This window comes from Sus scrofa, chromosome 6, assembly GCF_054392235.1.
Source record: "Sus scrofa isolate SSC_HxYL_T2T_F1_AM1 chromosome 6, Sscrofa_HxYL_maternal_Yorkshire_Landrace_v2.0, whole genome shotgun sequence".
Taxonomy (NCBI): domain Eukaryota; kingdom Metazoa; phylum Chordata; class Mammalia; order Artiodactyla; family Suidae; genus Sus; species Sus scrofa.
The window spans coordinates 38,254,460-38,274,344 of record NC_139388.1 but is presented as its reverse complement, the minus strand read 5'-3'; the positions used below and the strand labels follow the sequence as shown (position 1 = coordinate 38,274,344).

The 19,885-nt window shown below is 45.2% G+C and overlaps 1 protein-coding gene across 24 annotated transcripts in view; it reads right to left on the bottom strand.

Moving 5' to 3' along the window:
• The window catches only part of ABCC12 (ATP binding cassette subfamily C member 12), a 92,047-nt gene that overhangs the window by 43,181 nt on the left and 28,981 nt on the right, over nucleotides 1–19,885 (bottom strand). For 11 of the 24 annotated variants that reach the window (XR_014805059.1, XR_014805062.1, XR_014805061.1 and 8 more), the window contains 8 exons: nucleotides 19,634–19,781; nucleotides 19,110–19,343; nucleotides 17,257–17,430; nucleotides 16,667–16,814; nucleotides 12,437–12,585; nucleotides 9,702–9,809; nucleotides 4,371–4,646; nucleotides 12–83 (listed from right to left, as the gene is read on the bottom strand). Coding sequence is in view for 17 of the 24 variants with exons in the window: in XM_084958784.1 (XP_084814910.1) it covers nucleotides 12–83; nucleotides 4,371–4,646; nucleotides 9,702–9,809; nucleotides 12,437–12,585; nucleotides 16,667–16,814; nucleotides 17,257–17,430; nucleotides 19,110–19,343; nucleotides 19,634–19,781 (1,309 nt within the window). In the remaining 7 variants the exon portion in view is untranslated. The remainder of the gene's footprint in view (nucleotides 1–11; nucleotides 84–4,370; nucleotides 4,647–9,701; nucleotides 9,810–12,436; nucleotides 12,586–16,666; nucleotides 16,815–17,256; nucleotides 17,431–19,109; nucleotides 19,344–19,633; nucleotides 19,782–19,885) is intronic. The other 13 variants (XR_014805064.1, XM_084958794.1, XM_084958795.1 and 10 more) reach the window with 6 other exon arrangements.

Below are 19,885 nucleotides of genomic sequence, written 5' to 3'. Positions count from 1 at the left end.
ACACAGCATACCTGTCCCAGGAGAGCTGCGATGAGGGAGCTCTTCCCACTTCCAACGTTCCCGCAGATTCCCAAGACCTTCCCCTGCGAGGAGCAGAAAAAAGACACAGTCACCCTCCCAAACTGTGGTGGCCCAGCCAGGCACTGGGTCACTGCTGGCTCCATAACGTGGCAGCTGCAGCCTCACAACCCAGTCCTGGCCACAGCCTGGGAGGACGCGGGAGCCCAAGTCTTAATTAGGTGCCTTTGCCTGCACAGAACAGCAGAGTGCCTGGAGGGCTTCTGGAAATCATGAACAAGAGCTGATGCAAAGCAGCCTTGTGCTGGTCTGGGACCCACAGGCCCCAAACGTGAGGGTGAGGGTTGCCTTGTGCCCAGACTCCAGGAAAAGCAAATGTGATGGAAGTTCAAGACTGCACAGCCCAGAGGGACAGTGATATAGTTTTGAAGTGCAGAGGGTCGAGGGCTTTTTCAACGTCGTTTTAAAGCATCCTTTCACCCTTACAATTCAGTCTGAAATTACTGAGCAGTTATGCTGTTCTGACCTGTTGGGTTCATGGATTATTCTACAGCTGCGATTTGTCAATTCAACCAACCGATCGTTGTTAGAACCTGCTGTGTGCCGGGCCCGGTTCTGAACCCCAGTCATAGCACAGTGCAGCAGAGAATGCAACAAAGGTCAGTGCCTGCCCTCATGGAGCTTAAATTGTAGTTGGGGAAACAATAAAGATCAGTAAAATATGGAGTATGTCAAATACGTGCCATGGAAACAAATAAAGCAGGACAGAGATGGCGGCTGGGTGCCTCAATGGACAGGTGGATGCCTTTAGCTTGAGTTCTCCCAGAAAGAGGCCCCAAAGCAGGGAACTGAGTGAGGGCAGCTTGTCTGGGAGGAAACACTAGCTGGGAAGAGGGGGATGGTACAGGGGAGGGAAGGCAGACTTCCTTCCCTTGAGGGTGGACTGAAAGGTCAGCTCCCACAGGAGACAAATGGAGTTCAATCCTGCTTAGAAACTCAAGGAGTCCAGTATGGCTTTATCACCCCAATGGCTGAAGGAGTTGGGATAAATATGCAACCATGGGTGTTTGAGAGCTGCTGCCTCAGCTGTTGAGGGTGGTGGGGGAGGACCCTCAGTCCCGCAGATGCAGTCTGGCAATTTGGAGGATGGCCAGGACACACAGATGGGCCACTGACAGTACCTGCGACAGGTGGTGTTTGAGGAAGCCCCAGAGAATGCAAGGGACTGGGACTTGTAGAACTCTGGGGGGAGTCGCTGCTGGTGGATCAAGAGTCCCCGGGGAGACTCTGAGGTGGGGTGTTCAAGCAGTTATTGCAATGCTGGAACATCTAGATGCTAGTTGGAATGTCTAGATCATTCTCACTAAGACCTGCTCCCAGTGATCCCTTAGGACACAAATGCCAGCGTGGGGCCACCTGAACTAGACCAGAAAGGCCCAGCACCCGCCTGCCAGCCCCAGCATATGAGGTTTGCTGCCTGTCATCCCGCCTCCCTTGGCTCCATGGGAGCCATGTTTACTGAACACCAGGCACCATGCTAAGCACTGGGAATAAAGCAGTGACTGAGGCAGTCCTATTCTCTGCCTTAGTGTCAGTGGAGCTGCAGGAAGTAAAACTGATCTGTTTTAATCCCACTAAAAGGACTACCAGGAACAGGAACATTATGAAGACTTTGGGACAAAGAGACACAGGGATGGATCGAGGCTTCCGAGGCACTTGGCACTCCGTTGAGTCCTGCCTATTACCTGTGACCAGGTGTGTGCCTTCTAGATCCATCCTTGTCTTCAGCAGGAAATCCATGAGGCTGGCACCCCTGAGGCTCTGATCACTCCTTCGTTCATTCAGAAAATATTATTGGGAACCTACTCCGTGCCTGGTTCTGGGCTCAGTGCAAGGCCACCACTGTGAACAAGACAGATATGTGCCCTGACTTCAAGGAGGCTCTGGGGACTAACTATGGAAACACATGGATGCCCTGAATTTAGGACATTAAAGGGCAGCCCTTAAGCTGGACATGACTGTTAGAGGAAAAAGGCAAGAACATAGCTCACCTCCTGGGAACTTAAGATGGGCTTAGTATTTATGCGATGATGTCTCTTTCTGTCCTCATACCAACCTTGAGAAGCGGGTACTATTATTAAAATATACATGGAGCACAGAGTTCCCAGTGTGGCTCAGTGGGTTAAGGACCTGACATAGTGTCTGTGAGGATGCAGGTTCGATCCCTGGCCTCCCCCAGGGGGTTTAGGATCCGATGTTTCCACAAGCTGTGGTGTAGATTGCATATACAGCTCAGATCCAGTGTGGATGTGGCTGTGGCTGTGGCTGTGTTGTAGCCCAGCAGCTGCGGCTCCTATTTGACCCCCTCACCTGGGAACGTCCATATGCCACAGCTGAAGCCATAAGAAGAAAAAATAAATACCCATGGAGCAGGTAAAGAGACAGCCTTCAAGATGTCAGGCAATGTATTCAAGGTCATGCAGTTGATGAGTGGCTGGGGCTGGAACCCAGGTCTACCAGACTCGGAGGCATAGCCTTGATCCCTGCAACACTGCGCTGCCCGCCATGTCTTCCCCTTATTTCACACAACAGCGACCATGTCTTTGATGACAAGTCAGGAGTTACCAATGTCCTGAAAGAAGGAAAGTGACTGCAGAACTAAAAGGCAGCTTCTTTACAACACGAGAGCAGTTCACGGGGACCTCTCTGGAGCAGGCTGGATTGAAGTAATCCAGGTGCTGCACATCAGAGGTGATGCGAGAGCAAGTGGGCTGCATGCAGCAGGATTTAGCAGAGAGCAGAGCTCAACTGCGCTCAGCCGACCGAATATCATTTCCAATGAATTTGTGCAGACAGCCTTGTTAGCTCTAAGAGGTACCGCTCTACAGCAGCTATTGAGCTTAGCATCACATAATACATAAGAGCCTCTCCTGCTATAGTGCTCACATGGGGAAAGGGTGAGTCAGCAAGATAGGAGATTAAAATATTAGGCATCAGATTAATGCTAAGCCTCTGCAACAAAATCAACACTGCCACCCGGGGAACACTGTGGCCGAAGTCCCAGGGCAAGAAAACTATGCACAAGAGAAGGTCAAACATTCCCCCACAACAGAGCTTCTCTAAAGACCCCATCCCCCAATCCTGTGGGGAGGGGAGCAGCCACCTGACTCTGCCTGGCTGCCTTGCTGGGCTGCTTGTTGCTCTCATGCTGCTTTTCACGAGGGCAGTGCCATATGGTATTAAGGGCACTGACTCTGGGGCTGGGCGCCCTGGGTGTGAAGCCCTCTTCTACCACCCACGAGCTGCGTGACTTTGGTGAGTTATTTAACCTCCTTGTACCCCAGGTTCCCCAATCATAAAGTGGGATGGCTATAGACCTACCTCATAGGGTTAATGGAATTTTTAAATGAGTTCATTATGTGCCTGGTAAATGGAAAGTGTTCATAACTGTCAGCTATTATTGTCTATCATTGGATTCCAATGTGAGATTAAGAACGAATCTGAATACCATTTGATCCAGCAATTCCACTTCTGGGCATCTATCCAGAGAAAGCATGACACAAAAAGAAACATGTACTCTAATATTCACTGCAGCACTATATGCAATAGCCAAGACATGGAAACAACCTAAATGTCCATCGACAGATGAGTGGATAAAGATGATGTGGTACATATACACAATGGAATATTACTCAACCATTAAAAGGAAAGAAGTAACCTGGCATTTACAGCAACATGGATGGACCTAGAAATTATCATGCTAAGTGAAGTCACTCAGACAGTGAGACACCAACATCAAAAGCTATCACTTACATGTGGAATCTAAAAAAAAGACACAATGAACTTTGCAGAACAGATATTGACTCACAGACTTTGAAAAGCTTATGGTTTCCAAATGAGACAGGTTGTGGGGTTGGGGGGATACACGGAGGGTTTGGGATGGAAATGCTGTAAAATTTGGTTGTGATGATTGTTGTACATCTATAAATGTAATAAAATTCACTAAGTAATTTATAAAAAAGAACAAATCTGAAAAGATTTAGGAAAACTAGTCCATTTGAGTCTAGCCAGCTGAAACCAGATAACTACTCAACACGCAGCTGGCTTTCAACTCCTCCAGAGTTTGAAGGTCAGCTCTAATACAACCACTAAGACAATGGTGTTCTCCCAGCTTGAAGACACTCCTCCACCGTGGACATACATAGCTTTAAAACTGAGGGAGAAATCAGTCTGGTTAGAGGCATCCCACCACCACGTCCTGCACAAACTGAATTCTATTCAGCCTCGAGAAGGCCATGGCCATGCGACACAAGGAGAAGGGTGGAGGCCACACCTTTGGCACACATACCCACCTTTCTCACCACAAAGCTTATATTGTGCAGAACCGACTTGGGGCTGCCACATTGCTCCTCGGGGCCAGTGACTCCCTGGGCTGCTGGATTCATACTGTATGCCTCCGGCCTCTGTTTCTTGAGAAAATGCTTTTTTGGGTTCTGAACTTTCTTTAGGTCACTTTTCCTGCTGGCTTCTTGCTCCCAAGTCAAGGTGGCATTTGCTAAAAGCAAGACAGTATCTGGGTCTTCTGGTTGGGTGACGTAAGATGGGGGGCTTTTAGCTATGAGAATTTTCTAAGATTAAAGAAACAAAATTAACTGGGCAGACATCATCCATTTGCAAGAGTTATCCTAATATAGCTCTTAGTGATCCCAAAGCATAACCTTGGCAATTCTATCCAGGACACCCAGGATAGAAGATATTTCCCCAGGAGAAGCTGCAGCAAAAATAGTCTGTTAGCTCATCCCATCTAGGAGGGTTACCTCTTTAAGCACAAGGCCCATCTGGGTCACCCACATGGGAGAATGCTGATCCCAGCCACATCGTACCCTCATTTTACCCAAGATGGCCAGCTTTAGCTAATCTTTGGAAGGTAGGCTTCACTGCTTGGCACTAATGCTTGTGAAACCAAGGTCACATGCTCAGCTCTGCTGTGTCTCCTTCCTAGGTCCCCACTCAGCCCACTTCAACAAAGCACCTGCCAAATGCCAGATTCTGGGGTAAACAGTGGATATGGAAATATGAATACGGCATGGCTTCTTGTCCTTGAAGAGACTACAGTCCAAAGGGAGATGGGAACATGTACCCGTTGTTTCAGTGCAATATGTTGGGGACAAAGCCCTGTAACTGCCAGAGGTGGGACATTTGGCTCCCCCTCCTGGAAGCCCAAGGAATTAATGCCCGAGCTGAGTCTGTACTGTGCTGTATAGGCAACGATGAGGGAAGGGGGAGAGGAGGGGAGCCTTCTACAGAGGGCACAGCATGAGCCAAGGTGACGAAACAGGCAGTAGCATGGTTTGGGGGGGGGGGTGAGGGGTATGAACAAGAAATTCAGGATTATTGAGGCCCAGAGCTCAGGGTTAGGAAGAAGACAGGAAAGAAGGTGGAGACATAACTGAGGACTGGCGGATGGAGGGCTCAGGCTCAGCCCTGGAGGAGGAAGGGCGAGGATTTCAAGCAGGTTCATATTAGTGATCAGACCAATATTGTAACAGCTCAGGTAACAGGGCAATATGGATTCGAAAAGGACAGCACTGGAAAATGAGGATTGGTTCTTAAGTTACTGTAATAGTTCAGATGAAAGGGTATGAGACCTTGAATAAAGGTGATGACAGCAGGGACGACATGGAGGTGGAGACGTTGAAAATGCTGTCACTGTCCCTTTAGTCTATCTGATATCATCATGCAATTAATGTGAGGAGGTTGACTTCTGTGTTTTGTTCACAAAGTAATAACTCAACAGTGCCCCTTCTAACCCAGTCTTACAATCGGTGCCTCTTAAAATTGAAGGAATACAGTGATCAGGAAAAATCTGGATTGGTTGGATGTGGAGAAAAAAGGATACAAGCACGTAGGATGTTTAAAATGACATCCACATTTCAGGTTTGAGTGAAAAAAAAAAAAAAAGATCATCCAATCAGTTCACAGTTGTCTAAACGTGCTCTTCTCAACTGCAAAGCCCTCCTTATTTTCCTTTCCTGCCTCAACTTCAAAACCACTTTATCTGGCCTTCCTGCACCTCACTTAGCTCCTTACTGTGTGTAGCTGTCCCCGGCGTACCTGATCCCCTATTAGACTGCAGGCTCTAAAGAATACCGACTCTAACATCTGCATTTGCCATAGTGCCTTGAACATAGAAAGCACACAGTAAATCTTTTTTAACTGAGGTATCGTTGATTAGTTGATTTACAATAGTATATATATTATATTAGTCTCATGTGTACAACATAGGGATTCAAAATTTTCATTGATTATACTCCATTTAAAGTTATTATAGGAGTTCCCGTCGTGGTGCAGCAGAAACGAATCTGACTAGGAACCATGGGGTTTCGGGTTTGATCCCTGGCCTCGCTCAGTGGGTTAAGGATCCAGCGTTGCCCTGAGCTGTGGTGTGGGGTCGTGGATGCAGCTTGGATCTGGCGTTGCTGTGGCTGTGGCGTGGGCTGGCAGCTATAGCTCCGGTTGGACCTCCAGCCTGGGAATCTCCATGTGCCATGGGTGTGGCCCTAAATAGACAAAAAAATAAAGAATAAAAAATAAAATTATTATAAAACATTGGCTATATTCCCTGTGCTGTACACAATATCCTTGTAGTCCATTTTGTACTTCTTAATGCTCTACCCCAATATTCTCCCTCCCTTTCTCCCTCTCCCCAGTGGTACCCACTAGTTTGTTCTCTATATCCGTGAGTCTGCCTCTTTTTTGTTTTATTTGGGGGGGGTGTTTTTTTTTAGATTCCGTATATAAATGATATCATGTGGTATTTGTCTTTCTCTGCTTCACTTATTTCACTTAGCATAGGCCCTCCAAGTCCATCCATGTTGCTGCAAACAGCAAATTTTCATTTTCATTCTTTTGGTGGCCGAGTAGTATTCCATTGTACTTATGTATCACATCTTTCTCCATCCATCTGTTGATGGACACTTAGATTGTGTCCATATCTTGGCTTTTGTAAATAACGCTACTATGAACATTGGGGTACATGTATCTTTTCAAATTAGTATTTCACTTTCTTTGAAATATATACCCCAGGATGGAATTACTGGGTCATATGGTTGTTCTATTTTTAGTTTTCGGAGGAAGCTTTACTCTGTTGTTTTCCATAACGACTGCATAAATTTACCTGCCCACCAAAAGTGTACAAGAGTTCTCTTTTCCCACCTTTGTTATTTGTGTTCTTTTTGATAATAGCCATTCTGGCAGGTGTGAGGTAATATCTCATTCTGGTTTTGATTTTCTTTTCACTGATGATTAGGGATGTCGATCATCTGTTCAAGTACTCTTGACCATGTGCATTTCCTCTTTGGAAAAATGTCTATTCAGTTATGCCCATTTTTTAATTGGAGTGTTTGGCTTTCTGATGTGGAGTTGTATGAGATGTTTATAAATGTTGGATATTAACCCCTTAGTGATCATATCATTTGCAAATATTTTCTCCCACTTGATAGGTTGTCTTTTCATTCTGTCAGTGGTTTCCTTTGCTGTGCTATTGCCAATTTCTTCCTTTATATCTGTTAATGGTTTTTGTTATTGTTGTTGTTTTTGCTTTTTAGGGACACACTTGAGGCATATGGAGGTTCCCAGGTCAAATTCCTAAGGGTCAAATCAGAGCTATAGCTGCTGGCCTATGCCATAGCCATGGAAACGTAGGATCTGAGCTGCATCTACAACCTATACCTTAGCACATGGCAATACCAGATCCTTAACCCACTGAGCAAGGCCAGGGATTGAACCTGTGTCCTCATGGATGAAATCAGTTTCATTAACTGCTGACCCATGATGAGAACTCCAAAAAGAACCCATGCCTTTTTTTTTTTTTTTTTTTGCTTCTTAGGGCCGCACCTGCGGCATATGGAGGCTCCCAGGCTAGGGGTATAATCAGAGTGACAGCCAGCTGCTGGCCTATTCCACAGCCACAGCAACTTGGGATCTGAGCCTCACCTGCAAACTACACTACAGCTCATGGCAAGGCAATGCCAGATTCTTAAGCCACTGAGTGAGGCTAGGGATTGAACCCGCATCCTCACAGATCATAGTCCAGTTCGCTAACCGCTGATCCATGAGGGGAACTCCCTTCCTTGTCTCTTATAACAGTCTTTGTTTTAAAGACTATTTTTTCTAACATAAGTACTGCTACCCCAGTTTCTTTTGATCTGCATCTGCATGAAATGCCTTTTTTCATCCCCTAATTTTCAGCCTCTGTGTGTCTTTGATCTGAAGTGAGTCTCTTGCAAGTAGCATGTCTATGGGTTTTGTTCTCATACCTATTTGGCCACTCTGTGTCTTTTGGTTGGAGTAGTTAGTCCATTTACATTTAAAGTAATTATGGATAGTTATGTACTTATTGCAATTTTGTAATTGTTTGGGAGGGTTTCTTTGTAGTTCTTTTTTGTTCTTCATTTGCTCTCTTCCTTTGTTATCTGAAAACTATCTTTAGTATTATGTTTGGATTCTTTTCTCTTCTGTGTGTGTACCTATTATAGATGTTTGATTTGTGGTTATCATGAGGTTTATATATAGCAATCTATATATGTATAGATGATTAAGTTGCTGATCTCTTAATTTCAAATGCATTTTAACAACCCTGCATTTACTCTCCTTCCCTTACGAGTACTGTTTTTGAAATCATATTTTACATCTATTTGTTCCATTATCACTTAACTTTTTACTGTGGATATAGATGATTTTACTACTTTTATCTTGTAACTTTCCTATTAACTTCATACATATTAGATTTACTGCCTTTACTGTATTTTTGCCCTTACCAGTGAGCTTTTTCCTTCTGTAATTTTCATGTTTCTAGTTGTGGTGTTTTATTTCTAGCTTAGAGAAGCCCTTTTAACATTTCTTTTAAAGCTGGTTTGATGGTTCTGAACTCTTTTAGCTTTTGCTTGTCTGTAACATTTTTGATCTCTCCATCAAATCCGAATGAGAACCTTGCTGTGTAGAGTATTCTTGGTTGTAAATTTTTCCCCTTTCATCATTTTAAATATATGTGTCTCTCCCTTTTGGCCTACAGAGTTTCTGCTGAAAAGTCATCTGATAGCCTTATGGCAGTTCCCTTGTAGGTAACTTGTTGCTTTCCCCTTGCTGCTTTTAATAGTTTCTCTTTCTCTTTAATTTTTGCCTTTTTAATTACAGTGTGTCTTGGTATGGTCCTCTTTCAGTTAATCCTGTCTTGGGCTCACACAGTAATTATTTGATTAATGAATAAAGGGACTAAATGAGTGTATAAATACAGTCCCCCCATCACTGTCTTCATCACTTCTGTCACCAAATCCATTATAGGACAAACTAGGTAAGCAAAAGAGAGATGGCTCGGTGCAAACTAAACTCCACTCCTGGAACAATTTAAGATTGAGAAAGAGTAGAGGATCAGAAACATTGTTTCCCTGGGTGGAGACTCCATCTCATTTGTACTGAAAGGGCATGCCACCTAGATTACTCAGCCTAAATCCAGATTTTTGCATATATATGTATATATCTAGCACTGATAGAGGGTCTTCTCCCAACACCCACCAAACCAATGACCCAGCTCTCTAACAGGTTGAAACAGCCCTGCCTTATTTAGTAATTTTCCTGCCCCCAAACAAGATCTCTCTTCCCTGCTCACCCAGTGTTAGTTATACCTTCATTCTCCTTAGAGAGACATTGGCTTCAGCTGCTGCTTTGACGGAGAAAGGTAAGATTGCAATTGAAAACTTCATTACATTAAACATGGCAATCACACTAAATGCCTGAAGAACAAAAAAGAGGCATAGAGTTTAGGATGGGATGTTGCCTTGGCTTTGAACCATTAAATCCGTAGGGATTAAACTTGCTGAGATGAGAAACAGTAGCACAGTTGGGATTCTCAAAGGAACAATTTTCTCATTTCATGGCTCAGAAATCATGGGTTGGCAGATTAAGGATATAAACATCTTCGTCTATTTTGCTATTGGATTTTCACCAAAATGGTGGGAGATGTATCCTCTGGTCTCTGTCAATCCAGAGGATAAGGTCCAAAAAGGGCCTCTAATTGTATGCATTTGGAAATCTCCATCCATAGCACACCTTCATTTGGCCTAGAACATTTGCTCAAAACCCTATGCAGATTTTCCTAAATCATCCCCTTCTTTCATCTGACCCTTCAGAGATAAAGCATCCTTTTCCACATTACACACAGCCCAGGGCTGAAGGTAGAAGCTCCCTGGAATAATGTGCCTGGCCCAGGCTTGTTACTGGTTCTCCTGTCCCCAGGGTCTGGCCTCCGTGCCCTGCACACACACACACACTCAGGACTGATTTGAGTGCCTTTGTTCCACTGCCATTTCCAAAGAACCACACACACCCCACTTCACTAGGGCCTTCCCCACTGAGCCCTGCCTGGCAGGTGGCTAATATCATATAGCCTCAATGAAGACAGATTTCCTCGCTCTGTGGGTACCCTGGGGAGGTCATGATCGCATCTCTTAGATTCCATCCTCTCATCTGTCCCATATGTAATTAGCAGCCTCTCCCTAACCACCCATCTAAGAAATTAATAACACAACTTCCATCCACAAATCTAGAGTGATCCTTCCCGCTGGTGAATGGACCCCATGGACAGGGCCCCAGACTTCCACTAATCCTAGCTAGTTCATTAAGAGGATGATGGAGGACGCTCTTTCATCACATCTGGTCCTAAATACATCCCTAAAGAGAACTCAGTTCCCCCAAGTCCTAGAGCATTGTCTTGGCTCTGGAAACTAGGCCTTGGCTGGCAGAGCACCCTAGCTGCCTGAGGGCTGACCTCTTACTGGCGAGGGATTCTGAGTCTAAAGAAATAAAAGCCTTTCTTTCAGGGCATTTGTTTTTGTTCTAGATTTCTCTAAATCATCATTTTAGAGAATATCAACTATATACACTCAATTTGGCTTTAAATCAATTTGCTTGGTGTGTTCTGGGAAACAATTTTTTTTGGTTTGGGATTATAAACAGTAGTCACAATAATCAGGTAGCATTTGTTCAGGCTTTGGGACATCGATCGTTGCCCTTCACTCCGGCTTTGGGTTCTTGGCTGGGTTCCAGCCCCCAGTGTGTGGGAAAGAAGACTGTGAATGAAGAAACCAAGTGAAAAGTACCTTCCAAAGAAACATGGGCAGTAGCGGGATTGACAGCCTTAAAACAGATGCCCCAGAAAAGCGTTCTGCCTTCTCAAATGTCCCCCCAGCCTCCCCTCCAGATCCCTGATTTTGGTGCAATTCTTGCCCTGTGAGCACACCTCTCCTTGTTTTCTTGTTTATTTCCTTCTCTCTCCCTCCCTCTCGCTCTCTCTCCCTTCTTTGTGTTCTTTCCTCAAACCACTTGCCTGTGAGACACTGGTTTAATATCTGAGCTCTTTGTTTCTTTATTTCAGTCAGGGGCCATGTCCCCTCTAGTTCAGGTTTGCCTTTTCTTCCTTCCTCCCTTTCTTTCTTTCTTTCTTTCTTTCTTTCTTTCTTTCTTTTCTTCCTTTCTTTCAGCTGTCCCACAGCATATGGAACTCCTGGGACAAAGATCAGATCCAAGATGAAGCTGCAGCAACTCTGGATCCTTTACCCCTCTGTGTCAGACTGGGGATCAAACCTGCATCCTGAATTGCAGAGATGCCGCCAATCCCTTTGTGCCACAGCAGGAACTCCAACTCAGGTTTACTTTTGAATGCATAGCCCCCCTTGTTAAAAAACAAAACAAAACCCTGAGCCCCTCACATTCCCTCCAGTTCTCCCTCTGAGTCTTTCAACCTGAATTAGCCTGACCTGGGTAAGCATCTGGCTAACAAGAACAGCAAACACTGATGCAGCATTTACTGCATTCCTGGCACCGTCCTGCATGCTTTGTGTAAAAGAATTTCTGTCCTCACAACCATAGGGACTGTCATCACCCCATTTACAGATAAAGAATTAGGGCAAGAGAGGTTCAGTGAGTTGCTGTAAGTCATAGTGAGCAAGTATTGGATTCAGGACTGAAACAAGGGAGCTCTGATCCTGACACCGCACAGCCTCTTCCAATACCGGCAACCCTTCCCATTAAGAGAACTTCCAAAAACTTTCCACTTGATGTGTATATGGATAAGTATGAATAAACCAGCCAAGGGTTCCTTGGGTTTGAATTTTGTTTTCCAAATGTAAAATTGTGTTCCAGCGTTAACTACGACCCCAGCTCTGTCACAGACCAAATAAGAATTGTTACCAAGCTTTCCTTGGCTCCCTGTCAGCTCAAGCACTTGTTTTAAAAGTCAAGGTAGAATCCTGGCATTGCCCAGCTCACCATGATCGGGTGTTCTGATGCTAGTGCTAGGCAGAGGTGGGGAGGAGCTACCTACCTGGCATTTGTCAGAGGTGGGTGAGGAAGAGGTGCTTACCACCGGGGCAGTGAGCTTGCGTCTCAAGAGGATATGGCAGGTGAATGTCAGTACAATGGCTATGGTGGATGCAATGGAGGTCAGTGCTGAGTTTCCACTTTGGACAAATCCAGCTTTTTCCAGTAATTTTCTCTCCCTCTTCCTAACATCTGTGAATTAGAAACAGTCCTTGGTGGTCTTACTTTTCATGTCAAGCACCAGCATTAGGAAACTGTTACTCAATGGAATATTGCTCAGCCATAAAAAAGAATGAAATAACGCCATTTCCAACATGGATGGTTCTAGAGATTATCATACTAAATGCAGTCAGTCAGACAAATACATAACATCAGTTATATGTGGAATCTTTAAAAGTTGATACAAATGAACTTATTTACAAAACAGAAACAGACTCACATAGAAAACAGTCTTATGGTTACCAAAGGGGAAAAGGGGGGGGCATAAATTAGGAGTACGGATTAATAGATACATACTGCTATATGTAAAATAGATTAACAACAAGGATTTACTGTATAACACAGGAAACCACACTCAATGTCTTATAATAACCTATAATGGAAAAGAATCTAAAAAAGAATATATACATAAGTATAGTAGGTATAACAGAATTATTTTGCTGTATACCTGAAACTAAAATAGTATTGTAAATCAGCTATGCTTCAGTATAAGAAAGAAACATATTACTCCTGCTCAATTCTGCTGCAAATGAGTGTTAAGGACTCCTGTTGTGAAGTTTAAATGAGAGGAAGCACAGACAGCCCCAAGCACAATGCCAGCATGTACCAGGGCTCAGTGCGTGGCAGCTGCCATTATGGATGGTTTCCAAGTTCCCTTCCCATCCTGGTTCTCTGGGCATCAAGACTCATCCACTCAGATGTCTACAGGGGTCGGACAAGTAATGTAAATGAAGGGAGGGGGCAGAGAGCAAGACCAAAGCGAGACTGTCCTAGGCTCACCAGACTGTCAACTGTTCTGAGGTCTGAAATCTGGAATCTTGTGAGACATCACCCTACTTTTAAATGTTAGGAACTAATTGAAAAAGTTAAAGTACTGCCGGGGCCAAATAAGACACATATGCCAGTGTGAAGATGGCCAGATTGAGGCCCCTGCCCTGTGTCTCAGCAACAGCTACAAAAACACAAGAACACATCTCCCTCTCCCAAGTCCAGATGAGGCCATGACTCTGTACCACTTACCAATAAAATCTAAGCTTCCCTCCCCGGTGTTTAAAGTCCTCAATAGCAGTTCAGCCTCCTCTGCAAAAACCCTTTCACATTAGCAACATGGCGCCACAGCCATCCTTGCTCAGCGCTGGCTACGTACCAAGGGTTCTGTGAAACACTGTGCAGGCACGCTCTCATTAGACTTCTCTCACCACCATGGGCAAGGCAGAAGCCATCCTTCTGTGCTTTTGACAGTAGAGGTAAAACTTAGAGGGTTAAGTGCCTTGACTCTTAAGAGGTCAAGGCAGAATTGGAACCCAATTCCACTGGGATCCAAAGCTTGCTGTCCACATGCCCTTCCCCTTGAGAACACCAGCTACTTCCTTCTTCCCAAACACAGCCTCTAGGCCTTTGCTCCTGCCTGAGGGACTTCCCTGGCTCTGTCTGTGTCCACAGCCCTGTTATCCTTCAGGGCCTGCCTAAAATGCCAACCTCTGGAGTTCCCTGGTGGCTCAGCGGGTTAAGGATCTGGCCTTGTCACTGCCATAGCTCTGGTCACTGCTGTGACACAGGTTTAATCTCTGGTCCAGGAACTTCCACAGGCCCTGGGCATGACCATAAATAAATAAATGCCACCTCTTCCAGGAGGCCTTTCCTGATGTCTCATGCCCATGGAGCTCCTCTCATTTTCTTTCATGGCATTTTACTCATTTTATCCTGTCATTAACTCATGCGTTCTCTCATTCATTACATTTTAATCTATTACATGCTAGATGCTGTGCTTGATGCCGGGGAATATAGGGATAAACAGGGTCTCAGCTCTTCTAGGAGGGGCGATAGACAATAAAGAAACAAACAAACAAGTAAAGAAGGTCATTGCAGGTTGTGTGGAGTGATATGAAAGAAATAAACAGGGTAAAGTGATTAAGAAGGGAAGTGGGGAGTGGACCTGTGTGGGACTGTGGTCAAGACAGCCTCTTTCAGTCAATGGCATTGACCCTAGGAGACCCAAAGTCCAGACAAAGTCACCATGAACATCTAGCAGAAGACATTCCAGGTCCAGACAAAGTCACCATGAACATCTAGCAGAAGACATTCCAGGCAGAGGGACCACAATGGTGGAGATCCTGAGGTGTGAATGAGCCCAGATGCTCTTCTAAAAACAGAAGGTTTGTGTGGCTCAAGCAGAGTTATCAAGGCTTAGGATAAAATGTTTTGGGGTTACAGGGGTTAGCAGAGGCCAGATTGTGCTGGATCGAACAGCTGTAGGTTGGAATCTGGATTTCATTCAAAAGTCCTAAATTTGAATAATCTAAGTGTGATAAGCAGCCACTAAAGATTTTTCAGCAGGGGAGAAATGGGATCTGATGGGACATTTTAAAAAGGTCACTGTGGCTGCTGAGTGCATCATGGGTTTTAGAAGGAAGGAGGAAAGCAGGGGTTGCATCTAGAAGTTCTTGCTATAGTCCAGAAGGGAGAAGATGTTAGCTTGGACTAGGGTGGCAGTGGAATGAAAAGATGACAGATTCCAGATGTATTAGTTCCTGTTGTGGCACAGTGGGTTGACTCAAAATTGTCTCAGTGAGAATGCAGTTTTGATGCCTGGCCTCGATCAGTGGGTTAAGAATCAGGCATTACCAAAGCTGCAGCATAGGTCACAGATGCAGCTCCGATCCAGTGTTGCCATGGATGTGGCATAGGCCCCAGCTACAGCCCTAGCCCTGGAACTTCATATGCTGTGGGTGCAGCAGTAAAAAGAGAAAAAAAAAAAGATTCCAGATGTATTTTAGAAGTACAGCCAACAAGGAGTTTCCATTGTAGCGCAGGGGAAATGAATCCAGCTGGTACCCATGAGGATGTGTGTTCAATCCCTGGCTACACTCAGAGGGTCAGGGATCCAGTGTTGCTGTGAGCTGTGGTGTAGGTTACAGACTCAATTCAGATTCTGCGCTGCTGTGGCGTAGGTCAGCAGCTGCAACTCTGCTTCACCCCCTAGCCTGGGAACTTCCATATGCCAAGCGTGCAGCCCTAAAAAGCAAAAAACAAAACACAACAAAACAAAACAAAAACAAAGTTAGATATATTTTTGAGCTCAGTTAACTCAGCCTCCCTTAATTTTATAAGTAGAGGCCCTTTTCTTAAGTATTTTGTGTGGTTCCCATGGCCTTGCACAGAGTAGGAACTTGGCACATATTTATCAGATTAAACTGACTTGAATTAAATTGAGCTGAGTTAAACTGAACTCAGTCAAATGGAATCAAATTTAATCACATCAAATCCATTGTATTAAAGTGAGTTCAATGTGTGAGGAGGTAGTTCTGTGTCTTCAAAGAGGGTTTGCCAACTTGTAGGGTTGCCAGGGTCTCAACTTGAGGCACTCCCTTTGGCAAGCTCAGAAGCAGGTTTCCTAAAGCCACTTCCTACAACATGGAAACATAGGTGCAGGCCCAGTTACACGCTGGACTAAAAGTGTAATTGTAGATCCAGAGTCAGTTGTAACGGTGGTTCAGATCATTAAACCGCCAACCACCTGAGTCTATGTCAGCAATTATGTAAATGTTCCTGCCACTAGATTTGCATTTTTATTTGCTTGAAATAGTTTTAATATCTTAAAAAAACAGCTATATATGCATATATATGCATTCTCCTATCTGCACATCAAGTCAATGGGACATATGATACCAGCGAAGCTGCTGCTGGCAACAAGGGTACATGTGAGTGAGCACGTGTGGACATCTTCCAAGTCACGGAAATAGCCTGAGACAGCTCTTCTCCCGCTCATAACATTTTAGTGAATTATTTTTGTGAAAGGTAACTGGCTAGCATAAGCATTCACTGGCCTCAATATGGCTAAACCATATGTCACTCACCTGCTGAGCCCTTGGCTTCACTGGAAGAGATGCTTGGGCCTATTCTAAAAATCTCTGCAATCCTTTGAAAAGCCTGCCAACCAGCTCCAGGGTCCCTTTCCAGAACTTCCAGAACACCTGGCCTGGGAATCTTAAGAATCACTTAAAAGATCACATTCTACAGAGTAAGTAGTTCTTTTGGCAGCTGCTCATCCTACCTCGAATAGTGTTGGTAAAAGATTTCTCCCAAGCGTACATTTTAATCAGCTTGATGCAAGTCAGAAACTCATTCATTGTCTGAACTCGCTTGTCTGTCACTGAAACTGCTGATCTTCGGAAAGCTGAATTGAGCCTAGCCATAAACATCTGAAATCAAGGTACAAACAGTGTGTTCAGAGAGAACTGCTGAGTTGCAATTGGCCTAGAAATCCGGGGATCAGAGCCTAAGTGCCAGAAAAAGTTCTAAGGGACGTTGGCTGGCGATTCTCAACTGGAGAATTCTCAGCCTTCCCTTGAGTTGTGGCGGAGGCACCCTGTGGAGGGTGGTGGAGTCACCCCTGGGGAATCTGGGCAGATGGTAGGAATGCATGCATGGCCAGGACGTGAAGCAAGTGCTGGGGATTTTGACAAATTAAAGAAGCAGACCCCCCTCCCCCAGGGCATTCAAATTCAATTTAAAAAACAACAACAACAACAAATGATCCTATCTGGGAGCACAAAGGAGGAGTGCAGAAGAAGTAGAAACAAAGCCCTCTGTCCACCTCCGTGAGAGGGTGTGTGAAATACAACTGCAAAGACCTGCCATTACCTGGATGGGGATGAAGATCACATACACTGATATCCCGATAAGAGCTGTGGGCCCCAGAATGAAAAAGGAGTACACCGCACAGACAGCCATTAGGATTGGGATGGTGGCTGGCAAGGGACAAAACAAGGCAGCTTCAAACAAGGAATAACTATCACTTGATAGTATATTGAGCACCTGTAAAGAAAGCACATGGGTTCAGGCTTTGGAAGGGCCACCCAAAGGTTTCCTTAACTGAAAGCTTTCAGAACAGCTGAGGTCTGAGGAAGGAAGAGAGAAACTGAATTAGAGGGGCTGGGGGTCATCAGAGAGCCAACATGGTGAGTTTGGGTCTCATTCTAGTAGGACTTTGGAGAGACCAGTCTTTTAGAACTGAGGATCCCAATGAAGAAAGGCTTTAATGAGTTCCCATTGTGGCTCAGCGGGTTATAAAACTGACTAGTATCCATGAGGATGTGGGTTCAATCTCTGGCCTTGCTCAGCGGGTTGTGGATCCAGATACGCCGTGAGCTGTGGTGTAGGTTGCAGACTTGGCTCCAGATCCCTGCATTGCTGTGGCTGTGGCATAGGCTAGCAGCTATATAGCTCGATTCCACCCCTAGCCTGGGAACCTCCATCAGCCACAAGTGTGGCTGTAAAATGCAAAAAAAAAAAAAAAAAGCTTTAAGAGCAGTATTACCATCTAGGAGCATGCTGATGAGTTTGCCATTTGGTTACCTGATAGCTCTCACTTCCTTATTTACTCAACCCTGCTTAATCAGGGCAGCCAGGCACCCAGCAAAAAAAACACAACAACAACAACAAAACACATTTCCCAGTCTCTTTGGGCAAGGAATGTGGCCACATAACAATGTTAAGGACAGTGAGATATAAGCCAAAGAGGCAAAAAGAACTTTGGGGATGAATTCTTAAAGGGGCTAACTCAACTTGGAAGACCTTCCCCTTTTGCTCCTTTCCCCTTCCTCCTACCAGCTCTCCGAAACATGGGTGGACCTGCGGCAACCATCCTGAACCATTACAGGAGCCATGTCTTAGGAAAGTGATGAAGAAAGATGGAAAGATGAGGAATTCCCCCCACCAGCCCTGGGTCATCTTCTTCCAAACTCCTTTTACACAGAGTGAAGTAAATCCCTCCAGTTTAATCTAGGGTTTCTTTTGGGGTTTTCTGTTACATGCAACTGAATCTAATCACAATCGATATAGGATGCTGTGAACTGAAAGAGCAACTGTAAGAAAGAAGCACCTACCTCACTCCACCTAGGGTTCCCTTGGCCAGGGAAGTGTCCTCATGTTAAGGGTGAAGATTTTATTGCTAAGGATTAAGGGCTTAGGAAAATGTCCAGCTTTGAGGTCCAATAGGCATGGTCTTTATGATGTGTTGGCATGCCAAATACTACACAACTGGACTGGTCAGATCCATTAGTCAGTCAATTTTTTGTTGTTGTTTTGTTTTTGCTTTTTAGGGCAGAAGATGAGGCTAGGGGTTGAATCAGAGCTACAGCTGCGGGCCTACACCACAGCCACAGACACAGCGACATGGGATCCAAGCCTTGTCTGCAACCTACACCACAGCTCTCGGAAACAACAGTTCCTTAACCCACTGAGCAAGGCCAGGGATTGAACTCTCATCCTCATGGATACTAGTCAGGTTGGTTAACCACTGCGCCATGACGGGAACTCCTCTTCTTGTGTTTGGAGGCTCTGCCACTGCACGTGGCAGGGAGATGGGATGTGATGGGCAGGACATTGACAAACAGAAGGGAAGCAGAGGTTCCATCCCAGAAGCACATCTCATACATACTCAGAAAACTTGGAATCTTGTGTTCTAAAATTAGATTCCTCCTGGACCAGCTTACCTCCCCAACGGAGATGTGGGTCAGCGTCTTGAAGGACACCAGGTTTTCAAAAACCAGGGTGGAGACGGCCACCTTCAACCGGATTGCTGTGCGGTAGTTTATGGCCCAGGCCAGGGCCCAAAAGAGGACTTTGGTAAACTCGGTGGTAAAAAGGGCCATGCACAGGCCGATGCCAACCCAGACCTTCCTGGAGATACTCTGGGTTTGCTGGAGGATTTGGTGAATGAGAACAGTCTGTAAAATAGTGTGGTGGGGAAGAAGAGAGGACCGCGGGGGGGCTGAGGCTGGTAGAGGAGGGCTCAGATAATGTCAGCAAGCTGACGTTATGAGGCAAACTTTTTCATTAATTTCAGGGGCTGCCACTGTGCTTGACAGGGGGTAGCTTTACAAAAATGTGCTCCCAAGGAATGCAAGGATAAGGATAATGTACTAAACCCACCAATTCATAGAGAACGTAACTAATGACACTCTTTGCCAGTCTGGGGACCTGGGACACCAGGCAGAAGAAGGGCCACCCCACTCACCGGCCCTATGGCCGCCATGATAATGCACAGGATATTGGCCACGATGTCCATCAAAACACGTGTCCTCTGGAATTTCCAGACCACTCGGCCCAGGGAGGCTTTCTCAGGACCCATCTTCTCGACCTCTTCATCCCAAAGGATTCGAAATCTGTGATGAAAGTGCAGGAAGAAAGAAAGGGACTTACGCAAGTTCCCGTCGTGGCTCAGCTGTTAATGAACCTGACTAGTATCCATGAGGATGTAGGTTCCAAC